General features: G+C 43.5%; 1 protein-coding gene across 1 annotated transcript; it reads left to right on the top strand.

Moving 5' to 3' along the window:
- Positions 1-9,822: 9,822 nt before the first annotated feature.
- On the top strand, positions 9,823-10,299 carry LOC137307018 (superoxide dismutase [Cu-Zn]-like). The gene has a single exon (XM_067976364.1). It carries the CDS (start codon positions 9,823-9,825, stop codon positions 10,297-10,299), a length of 477 nt encoding a protein of 158 aa, XP_067832465.1.
- Positions 10,300-13,606: the final 3,307 nt, after the last annotated feature.

Below are 13,606 nucleotides of genomic sequence, written 5' to 3'. Positions count from 1 at the left end.
GAAGACAGGAGCTCTGGCTCATCCAACAGGACGCTTGTGGGAGGGGGCCTCATCGTGTGAGTTGTGGGAGCCCATAAAACCATATATCCAACTGGATATGTTTTTATTCTTCACCTATTCCTTTTTATATAAAAAAGCAGCAACTCCATCTCTGAGGGAGGCTTTTTGTAAGCCAAAAATTTAATATTTGTACAATGTTATATAGTTGGAATAGATTCTTTCTCTCAGGAATATATCCTCTCTATGTGGTTTTATTATGCGTGGCCTAGTAGTCTAACCTAATCATTAAAGACACTATAAAGTGACATTTTCAGTAGAATAGTGAATCTTATTCCTAAGACTAACATTTTGCATTAAAAACTGATATTTACACTATTAAATATTTAGATGCAATTACTTCCAAATTCATTTTTAAGGCAATAATTTTAAACTTACAATTTATTGTCCTACTAACTGAAATTTTTAATTAAAAAAAATAGATCGTGCTGAAATTGTGTGTGGGTTCCACCAATTTCCTGCTGTAACTCCATCAGAGACCAGTGGAAAACTCTTCCAAATGGAGAAGATCTGGTTGCATTGGGTCTCCGCTGTTTCCAGGAGTTCCTGTGGGTCCTATTAAGGAGTGAAACCGCTACTTGGGTATGCGCATCACAGGAGGTAGAGGCATGGGCGGAGAATCCCGACACTGGGAGTTCCTGTGTCCTTGGCCTACAGGGAACCCAGCATAACTTCAGAGAACGGTACACCAAAGAGAAGAGGCATATCACCCTCCATTCTGGCACAAGTGGGGTCCACTGGGAGTATATAACTTGCATTTATAGTGTTATAATGTAGAAAATTTTTGCATCTGAGATGGCAGACAGGGCCTCAGTTTAACATCTCCTCCGACAAATGGCACCTCTGACATTGTCGCACTCCCTCACTACTTCGCTGAAGTGTCAGCCTAAATTATGTTCTCAATTTCTGGAGTGGGGCTTGAACCTCAGACCTTCTGACTCAGAGGATAGAGTGCTGCTACTGATCCAAGGAGTCAAAGACCGGGTGTTTGGTGGGTGGGGGTGTGGTAGTGGGGAAGAGGGATTTTTTTTCCACTGGCAATAGGGAGATCCCACATTCGCTGCACTGTGCAGTACCATCATTTATGCTGCGTGGGCGCCAAAGGATCGCTTTTCATGGCTCTTCCCTCTGACACTGTGAATTGTGACAGGATCAACAATGGCAGCTATTGGGGTGAACTGCTCAATTTTGGACCAAATTGTTTCATCAGTGTTAAACCTAGCTGTTTTTAACCCCTACTCAAAGTCAAAACTTCAACCTGAAATATTCCCCTGGTAGCTAAATAATACCAGATAGCATTAATCAACATTGATTGTTTAGTTGACATTGCTGTCCTAGAAAGTCACATATTGTATTCATTATACTGTGACAGGAAGCACCAATGGACTCTGAAGTTGAAAGATCAAGAACAATAATAATGTCATGAATTGAGTAAGACAGTTGACTTCAGTACAACACCATAATTGTCCTTGACCTATAACCAGAAGCTTTACAAATTGTCTTGAAAAAAATGTACTGCTGAAACACTGTGACACTTGTAATAAGTGTTGGAACTTTGTTCAGCTTTGAAGTTGGTTTTGAATTCAGTTTGGGAGGTGCAATATTTTGGTATTTGTGAAGCTGAATCTGATAGACTGGTGCTATTCCCATCTAAGATTTTTAGATTGCCAAAGAACATCATTCCACCCCTTCCTGTGCCAACAGGGAAAAAGGATTCATGTTCATCCCTAAGGGGCAATTTTGTTGTTCCTGTTTCTGGGGGGACTGGACCGCCTGGGTGCAGCATATATAAGAAAATCAGACGTGGTGGTGCGCGTGCTCATGAAGAGGCACGTATGCTCATGAAGAAGCCCGCCTGAGTTTCCATGCAGTAAAATTAATGGACATAAAATTAGGCAGGCTCCATTAGGGCCTGCATTCCTCCCAGCCAAATTTTCCTCTCTTCACCACACCCAGGTTATCCAATATCCCCCAGATGCAGGAACAGGAGATCTGCCCCATTCCAATGATCAGGTTTAAATATTAGTCTGTCTATCTGGGCTAATCAACAGCAACAAAAAAAGTTTTCCAGATGAAAATACTTACATGCTTCTGTAGCTGTATTTCTAACAAAAACTCACCATTTCCTTGCACCCCATCAATTGTGTGAAATGCACTTTCAATCAAATACAGGAAATCACAGTGCACATGTGCCGACGGGTCATTTTATTACTCTTCTGATATGAACCGGCAGTATTAAATAGGAATGCACAAAATGTATCAAATCTAACAAAATTTGGATATCTGCAAATTTACGACAAGAACACCCAGTTTTGGTAACTTGAAGTTTTTGGTTCAGTTGAAGTTTCTACAGAAAATATAACATTCTCAGAACTTGCCAGAATAAGAAAGTGATATAATATCTTGATATCAAGAGTCAATTGTACCAGAAGATTTTCTGAGAATTGTAATCAAATTGTGATAGTGAACAAAATAATTCTTTACCATGTGGGTGCTAGAATTTATACCTGAATTCCCAGTTCTGGCAATGTCCTCAAAAGATTCTTCATTCAATTTTAAAGTACTAGGAGAGATAAGATCATTGTAGAAAGTTACTGAAGCAAATCCAATGGATTTTGCATTCGATAATTCTTTATGTTGGTAACAATTAACAGATTATCTTGTTCTCTGTATTATTCAATCATTTTTCCACATGGTTGATTTTATCTCTTTAAATAAACTACCAACCTTGATTATGTTTTCTTGATACTGACTTTACATTTACATAGTTTAATAATTAATATGTAAATGTAAGTAGCATTATTTGCTCAGAGGATATGGGTGATAATTATAAAGAGCATGAATATTTTATGGAATACATATGTTTATATCCATTGTATAGCTGCTCAGTATCTCCATAGGTAATCATCTGGAACAACGTGTGAAGCTATAATCTAAGACAAATGACACACTTAAATCAAGGCCATCTTGCAATCAACTCATTTAGATTTTTAATAAATTAATTTCTAAAGTTGATTCTTGTCAACCATTCCTTCGTCAGTTAGCATGTGTTGTGGTTTTCAATTTCTAATAATGGCAATGAGGCCTTTTCCGTAAGAATTGACTTTTAGAGACTTTTCTCCTGTTTTTGAATAATTCACTATGGGATCATTTTTTTTATCTTCAAGATAAAAAAAATTCATTCCATTGATGGACTGAAAATCGGACAGGTTCTACAAAGGGTAGGCAGTCTGCTCCATCGGATTACCACCCAGGCAGTGAAGATGAAAATCTACCCCTTTGGATTCACCTTTGACAAAGAATCTCAATTAAACGGCAGCTTGATAGCGAAGTCTGCTGGAGCACCAATCTGTAGCACTGCAAAGTGCATGGTATATCTCTCTATATCCCCCACCACCGAAATCCCAATCTCAACTGCTTCACTCTGTCACGTGGAGGCCAAGAGGAAAATCAGAGGGGGATCATGCCCATGCCACTCGAGCCTTACATTTGGAGCATAATGTGTATAAATGCCAAGAAAAGGAGAAAAATAAATTGAAATAAATGTGATTCCCTATAGCCATCCAATGTTCTGGCTCTTGCACATGTGCAACCTTTTGGAGTATGTGTTGGGAGGTATAGTTTCTTTACACAGAGCAGAGTCCTCGGCCAAACTATCTCCAGCTGCTTCACCATACATCATAAGGTGAGAAGTGGGGCTGTTCACTGATTATTGCACAGTGTCCAGCTCCATTGGCAATTCCTCAGATAATGAAGCAGTCCGTGACCGCAAGCAGCACAACATGGACAACATCCAGGCTTGATTGAAAAGTGGCAAGTAACATTTGCAATGACCATCTCTAACAAGAGAGAACATAACCGCCTCTCTTTGACATTCAATGTCATTACCATCACTGCATCCTCCATCAACAACATCCTGGGAATCACTGTTAGCCAGAAACTGAACTGGACAAGCCATATAAATGCCATGGCTTCTTGAGCAGGTCAGAGACTGGGTATGCTGTGGCAGGTGGCTCACCTGACTCCATAAAAGCTTCTTTACTACCTCCAAGGCACAAGTCAAGAGTGTGATGGAATACTCTCCACTTGCCTGGATGGATGCAGCTTCAATAGCACTCAAGAAGGTCCACACTATTGAGGACAAAGCAGTCCACTTGATCAGTACCCCCATCCACTGGCTTAAATATCCACTTTCTCCACCATCAGTGTATCGTGGCTGCAATGTGTACTAACTACATCCTGCACTGCAGCAACTCATGAAGGCTTCTTCGACAGCACCTCCCAAACATGTGACCTGCACCACCTAGAAGGACAAGGATGACAGTTGAATGGGAACATCATCGCCTCCAAGTCACAAACCATCCTGACTTGAACATACATCATCATTTCTTCATTGTCGCTGGGTCAAAATCCCTACCTAACAGCACCTTCACCACACGGACTGCAGCAGTTTAAGAAGAAGGCCCACCACCACCTTCTCAAGGGCAAACTAGGCATGAGCAATAAATGCCAGCCTTGCCAGTGATGCCTACGTCCCGAGATTTAATTTTTTTAAAGTTAGTTTTAACCTTTGTTGCTGTTAAGCCTCCAAACATTTTCTAACTCCCAACCATTGTTGTGGTGAGGAATACCTCCTCCTTGCCTTCACTCAGTGGGGAATACCGCCCATTTGCTCTCTGCCTCTGTTCTTAGCTATACCCGGTGGTAGTATAAATGTGCCTGCTACTGAGCCAAATGCTTAAAGGGGCAGATTTCCCAGATGAAGATCTCCCTGGACAAATGTTTGAGATTGATTGATATATTTCTGTTTGCATCCATTTTGATTATGTGGCATTAGAAAGCTCTGTTGATTATTAACTGCCTCAATACAGATGTTATAGGCATTGCATATCCAAAGAGATCCATCGAGTTGCATTGCCTGGGAGAAATTCTTGAAAGTACGGTTCCCCCTTCTTTGATTATTGCTGTATGAATGAGCAGGTAATGAAACTGATCAATGAAACTGATCAATAGACGTCTCCATGATCGCACAATATGTATGTGGCAAAACTGAATTAAACCCTAAAATAAAAACAGAAAATGCTGGAAATACTCAGCAAGTCAGGTAGCATCTGTGGAGAAAGAAACAGAGATAATGTTTCAGATCAATGACTTTTCGTCAGAACTGGAAGAAGTTGAAGATTTAACAGTTTTTAAGCAAGTACAGAGCCGGGGAGGGAGAGGGAGGAACAAAAGGGATGGTCTGTGATAGGGTGGAGGGCAGGAGTGATTAAATGACAAAAGGGACGATGGTGCAAGGCAAGGAGGGTGGTAATAGGACAAGTAAAGAAACCAAAGATGGATCGAGAGGAGCTGTAAATGACAACAGCAGAACCACTTCCAGCTCCTGCTGTCTGAGCAGTGGATGTGATCTGAAGTTATTGAAATCAATGTTGAGTCCAGATGGTTGCAAAGTGCCTAATCGAAAGATGAGGTGCTGTTCCCTGAGCTTTCATTGAGCTTCATTGGAACAGTGTAGGAGGTCGAGGGCAGAGGGGTCAGAGTGGGAATGGGACGGAGAATGGAAAGCAAATGGCAAGGGTATCTCCTTAACCAATCAGATTTAAGGATTGCAAATTAAGCAGTGGAAGGACTGAGAAGGAGGGTGAATTAGAGTGGGTGCATTCAATGTCAAATGTGGTACAGAAAGAAAAATAAAGAGTGGGAAAGAAAGATTGGATTGAGAGAGAGAAAAAAAGACAGAAAGGAAAAGTAGGAAAAAAAATGTAATTTAAAATTGACATTTTTAAAATCTCCCTGAAAAATTCAAAACCTGAAGGAATGAGACTCCATACTTATAATAGTTAATTTTCAGTGAGGTTGATTGGCAGTAATTAGCAATTATCACATCGTTAAAAGGGTAAGTATGCTAATAGCCCTAAATATCTGTGGTGGGCTTAGTTCATATCTATCATGCAAAATACTGCAACTTCATTCAATGCATGTCAATGGTGAGGCAGACAGCAAAATGCCATTTTCGTGAAGCTAACTCAGATGGTAACTTTTGGATATTGGCATTTAATGGCGCATCTGCTCCTTGTCTGAAGTTGCTGTTCATTTATACATAAATAATGGGGAGCGCCATTAGCCTCACCATTACTTTGACAGAAAATTATGACCCAACATCAACTGAATTTTGACAGCTACCGTATTATATAATAGATGACATAAGCATTGATATTGGAATGTTCTATTAATAAATGCCAACATTATGAATCAATCATCGAGGGCAAAGGAAACAATGAAGAAGATTCTTATCAAATTCAGGAATTAACCATCTCAACCACACTTTCTCAACACAACAGTCAGGATACATCGAGGGGGGGAAAAAATATTGGATCAGGGCCATTTTTGGGTGCGGGTCGCGTGATGCACTATTACCCCGCGCCCAATGACCCCTGCGCAGGCAGGACTCAAGTTTCGGCCGGCCGGAGGGCTGACCTGCAATCAGTGGTCCATTCGAGGCCTTGCACATGGAATCAATGCAATTCTCACTTTCCACCACGAGGGGAGCCCAATCTCTTTTCGGGAGGATGTTGCTTAGAAATCTCTTAAAGGTAGCTGGTACCTGTTATTTGCTGAAAATAACAATTTACTGTCTGCACGGAGCCTGAACGGAGATCAGACACACACACATAAAACACAGATGCAGGTCCCATCCCTATGTTTACACACTGATGAGTTATATTAAAACATTGAATAAAGGTTACGTACTACTAATTCCCACATCCTCCAATCTGCACACCAAACCTCACCAATCTGCCGATCTGAGTTGGTACCAGGCCTGCGAAAGTGCATGCACCAAGGTTCTCTGCTGATGCACTAGAGACCTTGGTGCAAGAGGTGGACGGAAGGAGGGACATCCTATATCCACAGGGTGAGGTGGGGGGGGGGGGGAACTAGAAGCCCTCCAGATATATATCCAAAAGGTAGTGGGAGGCAACGGGGGACGAAGTCAATGCCAGGCGCACAGCATCGTGAACAGGAAAAAGTTCAATGCTTTGACATGAGTGGTCAAGGTCAACTGTCAAGTGGCATCTCACACCAGCTGCACCACGCACTACACCCCCTATCACCCAAATACCAACAAACTCAATCTTTCCATCAGCACTCAACTCTTCCAACCAAATGCTTGCTCTCACCCTTACACATTACCACTGTTTCAAGCAGCCCACCCACAACTCACAGGCCACACACACTGGCAGCTTTTCAACCATGACAGGCACATCAGCCAGACACACGTCCCGCTTTCTTGCAGGAGAAGGTGGTACATATCAGAAAGCTGCAAGTGGCCGTGGCATTTAGCCCCTTGAGCCTGTTCCACCATTCAATGAGATCACGGTGGACCCGTGACCTAACTCCATATACCCGTCTTAGCCCCATATCCCTTAATATCCTTGGTTCACAGAAATCTATCAATCTCAGATTTAACATTCACAAGTGAGCTAGCATCAACTGCTATCTGCAGAAAAGTGTTCCAAACATCTCCCACCCTTTGCGTGTAGAAGCATTTCCTAACTTCACTCCTGCACATCCTGGCTCTAAATGTTAGGCTATGTCTCCGCATCCTAGTATTCAAGACTAGGAGACCCCCAGAAACAGTTACAAATGTCTCAGCAGCCAGAAGAAATAATCCAGCCACTAACCTGTAAATCCTGCATGGTCCCTTTAAATACCACTGGTGGGGGATCCTCCAGGCACTCTCAGACACGTTCAGATGATTGGGGTTAAGACTGTGCGCTGAGTTGACCGTTAAGTCCCAAAAGGGTGTCTATCACTTTAAATCAGCATTGCACACTGATTGAAGCCATTTTCTCCCTACTTTACATGATTCCAGCGTTCGTTATCTGCGCCTGCGCTATCTCCTATACCAAGATGGCGTCCAGCGCACATCATGCTGGAAACATGCGTGCGCATCCAAGATGCCATCTTGGATGTCAGCGAGGCCGTGTAGCGCCAAAACAACGGGCGCCACACGGCCCAATTTAGCGCCCATCGTTTTCAGATTAACGCGTCATTCTTCTCGTTGCTGTGTGTGATATCTTGCTGTGCAAAATGGCTGCCATGTTTGCTTACATATGACAATCATTCAATTTCAAAGTATTGTGTTGTATGTGAAGCACTTTGAGACTGTTTCAGAGGGATGTGATAAGGTGTTACTCAATGCAAGCTTTTCTGTTTACCACTTTCTTCTCTGAATCTGTCAGTTCTTTTGTCCACTGTGGATCTCCTTTAGTTCGTCTGCTGGTTTGACGGTTGAATGCAACCTTAAACTTGATTGTTTTCTTCACATCATCGAGCCCTTTTATGACCTCTTGTCAGGTTTTTCACTTTATTAGGATTGCATCTGGACATCCAGAAAATACCTTGGAAACAATGGGTATGCGATGTGCTACAGTTAAACTGGTGTTGCAGATCATCAGTGGAAATGAAAATTGGGCAGTTTCTATAATGGGCAGCTGATCTGCGATGCCAGATTTACACCCGCGCGGTAATTTGAAAATCTACCGCAATATTTCTTAGTCACTCATCATGCTGGCAGCAATATATGTATCATTGACTTTAAAGAGGATAAGAATAGAAAATTTATGGGTAGGCGGACTCATAACAAGTTAAAGGGAAAAAAGACAACTTGAGTTTAAAATTCAAAAGGGAAATATTTGGATGAAGGCTGAATAATTTCTTGGTATGAGGAAAATAACTGAAATTACAATAAAACTGTAAAAAATGGAGAAGAGAAACCTAATATTTGAAATAAAACCTTACCTGCTGATAAAACATGATGCAGGCCAGGGGCTCTGAATTTTTTAAGGGGGACCGTCTGCTCACAGACTGAGAACCAAGTGACTGGATTGTATAATTATTGCATGACAAGCTTATATAGGTGAGTCTCATATTAAATTTTGACATAGCTTCATACCATAACCACTGCTTCCATTTTTTTGTGGGACAGTAGGTGCTGGTAATGGTTCTGCTGTTGCCATTTACAGCTCCTCTCGACCCATCTTTTGTTTCTTTACTTGTCCCATTTCATCATCCTTGCCTTGCACCATCATCCCTTTTGTCATTTAATCACTCTTGCCCTCTATCCTATCACAGACCTTCTCTTTTGTTCGTCCCTCTCCTCCCTCCGCCACCCCCCACCTTTGCCTGGCTCTGTACTTGCTTAAAAACTGTTAACTTCATCCAGTTCTGACGAAAGGTCTTCGACTTGAAACATTAACTCTGTTTCTTTCCCCACAAATGCTGCCTGACCTGCTGAGCTTTTCCAGCATTTTCTGTTTTTATTTCAGATTTCCAGCATCCACAGTGTGTGGATCTAATGAGATACCCTGTTGGTTGTCCTATTCACTCGGGTCCCAGATGCCTTGTTTCCCTTGCTGTATCATTATCAGCTCACACTTTCAGTAACTTTGTGGGCAAATTTTTTTGAACTGAAAGGTGCAGAGACAAGTCTAACTAACGGCAGTTGTCATTTAGATGCCCTGCTACAGCAAAATCTGGCCCAACATCATGTAACTGCAGTGATATAAAAATAATACACACCATTTTAACCTCCATAAATTAATTTTATCCATGTGGAGTCCTATATATTGCAAAGCACACTGCACCACAACCAAAGCATTAAATAGAAATTTACAGGGCTATGGGGAAAGAGCAGGAGAGTGGGACTAATTGGATAGCTATTTTAAAGAGTCAACAGTTAAGAGGCAGAATAGGGAAATTATGGAGGTTACGAAGGCTATTTGCTTTCTGAAGGGTGATGGTTCCGTTGCTGGAACAATCACTTTGAAAGCAGACGAAGGTGGACATAAGACTACTGTAAAGGGAGAAATTTCCGGATTGACTCCTGGAAAACATGGGTTTCACGTACACACTTTTGGAGACATTTCTAATGGCTGTGGCAGTGCAGGACCTCATTTCAACCCCTGTAATAAAACGCATGGTGCACCACAAGATAAAAAGAGACATGTAGGCGACCTGGGCAACATAGAAGCTGATGAAAATGGTACAGCCCGTTTTGAAATAGAGGACCGACTTCTTCGCCTGTCAGGAAAGCATTCAATTCTTGGACGTACTATGGTGGTTCATGAGAAGGAAGATGACCTGGGCAAAGGTAATGATAAGGAGAGTCTTGAATCAGGAAACCATGGAGCAGGCGTAGCTTGGGGTGTAATTGGAATAGACGAAGACACCAAGTAAATACGTAGCAAAAATTCTAGTTAGAGACACTGTACTGATTTCATAGTCCTAAATCTGCAGTACTTGTAATTGAACAGCAATTGATTCAAAATTACATAAAGTTAATTTTGCAATGGTTATAGCAACATGCATGCAATTGTCCACTGTATGTCAGGAACTTCATCTTCGGGGCCTATTTTAAAAGTCAGTACGATTAAAAAAATTGGGGTCAACTTCAACATCCGTTTCATTTTTTCCAGCAGATTTTATTTTTTTTCTTTAAACACTGAATATTGACATCAAAGAATGACTTGGATGAGTTACTGAGCCTAGCAGTACATGAGAACTGAATTGACATTACAAAGCTAAAACTAAAGCAACCTAGATTAATAATGGTATCAATTAACCTGACACAGGCATGATGGGCCGAACGGCCTCCTTCTGTGCTGTATCACTCTATGATTCTAACACAGGCACGATAGGCCAAATGGCCTCCTTCTGTGCTCTATGATTCTATGGCCTCGATTTTAACCCACCCCATCCCCTCCAATGGGCAAGAAAGGGTCGGACGAGGGGTTAAAATGCCGTGATCCCGCCACGTCACCAGCCGCCGTGAAGTTATCGGCGCCGATTTTTGGAGTCGACCAGTCTCCCGCTGTAGAGAAGCAGGAGGTTCATGAATATTTGTTAATCGAGGTTCTATGATGCAATCAGGACCCTGATGTTACTTTAACTGGTGCAGCACAGAGTACACACAGGCCGGCAAGGTCACCAGGGTAATCCTGGCGGGATTGGTTGCAACTTGGGTAGTGCGGTGAAAGTAAAGGAGTCCCAATCTGAATAAAGCTGCAGCGCAAACAGGAGCTCTCTCAATTCCTTGGGGCTGTGATTTTGTGTTAACTGTTTGATTCGGATTGTGGTTTTGATATTCTTTGTTGGAGAATAGAGAATTGGATTGAGGGTGCTGCTCTAGCTGCATTCTATTGGAGTGAAGAAGAGGAGGAGGAAGAGGAGCACCAGCAGAAGGGGCGTGCTGAGGAGGGAGTTATAGATGGGCAGCTGTGAAGGTAGCAACAGAGGGGGCATGTGCACACAAGGCCATACCTACCTTACAGTCAAAGGCTCAGCTTCCTTGACCTGCCAGAGGAGCGGTGCTTCAGAAGACTCCGAGTGTTAAGGCAGGAAGGCAGGTGGCGGCGGACCTCTGCAGCCTCCTTGAGGAAGACTTCCTGCCTGCAGGATCTGGCGGCCATACCATGGCAGTGGCATGGAAAGTGACCACCGCCGTCAACTTTTACCTCTCTGGATCCTTCCAGGTTGCCACAGGGGACATATCAAGGATGTCGCATTCAATCACCCACAAATGTATCAGGCAGGTGACTGATGTGTTATTTGCCAGGGCAAGTCAGCATATCGCCTTCCCAGCTGAATTTCCGCAAGTGCAGGGTGCCATAGGTTGCACACACATAGCCATCAAGGCACCCCCCTTTGTTAACCACAAGAGTTTCCACTCAATTGATGTTCAGCGCATCTACAACCACAAGAGGAGGTTCACACAGGTATGTGACCAATACTCAGGGAGTTGCTATGATGCCTTCATATTACGACAGTCTAATAATCTCACCATGTTTCACCCTGGGAGCAGTCTTAAAGGATGGATGTTTGGGGACAAGGGATACTCCCTTCTACCATGGCTCATGACACCTCGTCAGAACCTCTGGTGGCAGGCTGCTGTGTATTTTTCTCAGTCTCCGGAGATGACCGCAGCCGACAACCTCAGGGTCTTGGAGCCCATGAGGGCCCTGCCACTGACTGCTCCTCTTCCACTTCTGCAGGGGCAGTCTGGGCCAACTAGATTTCAGGCACCATGCCGGGTGTTGGTGAGGGGGTGACAGTGGATGAGACTTGCAAATGCCCTGAGAGAGCTCTACACGAACTTCACCCGTTCCATCAACATTTGTCCCATGGGGCAGTTCCACATCAGTCCAGCAGGTCTGTGGCAGAGTAGACTGGAGGAGATGAGTTACATCTTTGAAGCCCCATTCTAATCTGGCAACCAACTTGTCTAAGGTGGAACAGAAGTTGGAGACCAGAGCCTGCATAGCGGCCCTATAAGCCTGTAGGCAGGCTACAATGGCTGGTAGCAGTGACTACTGTTGTGAGCACCCGGCTACAATTTCCATGGAGGTGGCCACACGCTGCATGGTAGATTGCAGAGTTGAGAACCTCTGCGACATTACCCCACATATGATGGAAGTGGACTCCACCATCCTCCCTGCCATAGTCGAAAGAGTGCTTTGAAGGACTGCCAACACCTCACACAATTGTTCCTTTGCCTCCAGCATTCTCCTATTCATTGCTGGCCACCCGGGTTCTGCATCTCTATCCTGCTGAGCAGAGCTTAGAAAGGACGGCAGCCTTTGGCCCGTACTCGCCTCGGCTGTCCCTGCCACCACTATCTGCTCCTGCTCACATGTACTGTGAGTCGCCCCTGGTACTGGCCCATTTAACTGAGTCGCGCGCCCAATTGATGTGCTGGTATCTGCGCTGGTGCCTGCAATGCATGTAGTGCGTGACTGTGCATCCTCGGGAGTGATGAAGCCCTCCGAGGAATCTTTTTCCTCTGTGGACCGGTGTTCTTCCTGTAAGGGACCTGGAGGAAAGAAGGAAGGGTGAAGGTTTAGTAATGGTACTTAGAAGATCTCAATGTGCACATGTAACTTGATTGAAATTTTTGAGGGGGTAACAAGGAGGGTCGATAAGGGTAGTGCGTTTGATGTAGTCTACATGGATTTTAGCAAGGCCTTTCACAAGGTCCCACATTGCAGACTGGTCAGAGAAGTGAAAGCCCATGGGATCCAAGGGAATGTGGCAAGTTGAATCCAAAATTGGCTCAGTGGCAGGAAGCAAAGGGTCATGGTTGACGGGTGTTTGCGTGACTGAAAGGCTGTTTCCAGTTTCACAGGGCTCAGTACTAGGTCTCATGCTTTTTGTGGTATATATTAATGATTAATGATTTAGACTTAAATGTAGGGGGAAAATGTAAGTTTGCAGATGAACCAAAAATTGGCCGTGTGGTTGATAGTGAGGAGGAAAGCTGTAGACTACAGGAAGATATCAATGGACTGGTCAGGTGGGCAGAAAAGTGGCTAATGGAATTCAATCTGGAGAATTGTGAGGTAATGCATTTGGGGAGGTCAAACAAGGCAAGGGAATACACAATAAATGGGAGAATATTGAGAGGTGTAGAGGAAGCGGGGGACCTTGGAGTGCATGTCCACAGATCCCTGAAGGTAGCAGGACAGGTAGATAAGGTGGTTAAGAAGTC

The sequence above is a fragment of the Heptranchias perlo genome, chromosome 3 (assembly GCF_035084215.1).
Source record: "Heptranchias perlo isolate sHepPer1 chromosome 3, sHepPer1.hap1, whole genome shotgun sequence".
Classification (NCBI taxonomy): Eukaryota; Metazoa; Chordata; class Chondrichthyes; order Hexanchiformes; family Hexanchidae; genus Heptranchias; species Heptranchias perlo.
This window is presented reverse-complemented; position numbering and strand designations above follow the sequence as displayed.

Coding starts and splice junctions, on each gene's coding strand:
- LOC137307018 (XM_067976364.1), top strand. CDS start 9,823: ATGGAGGTTACGAAGGCTATTTGCTTTCTGAAGGGTGATGGTTCCGTT.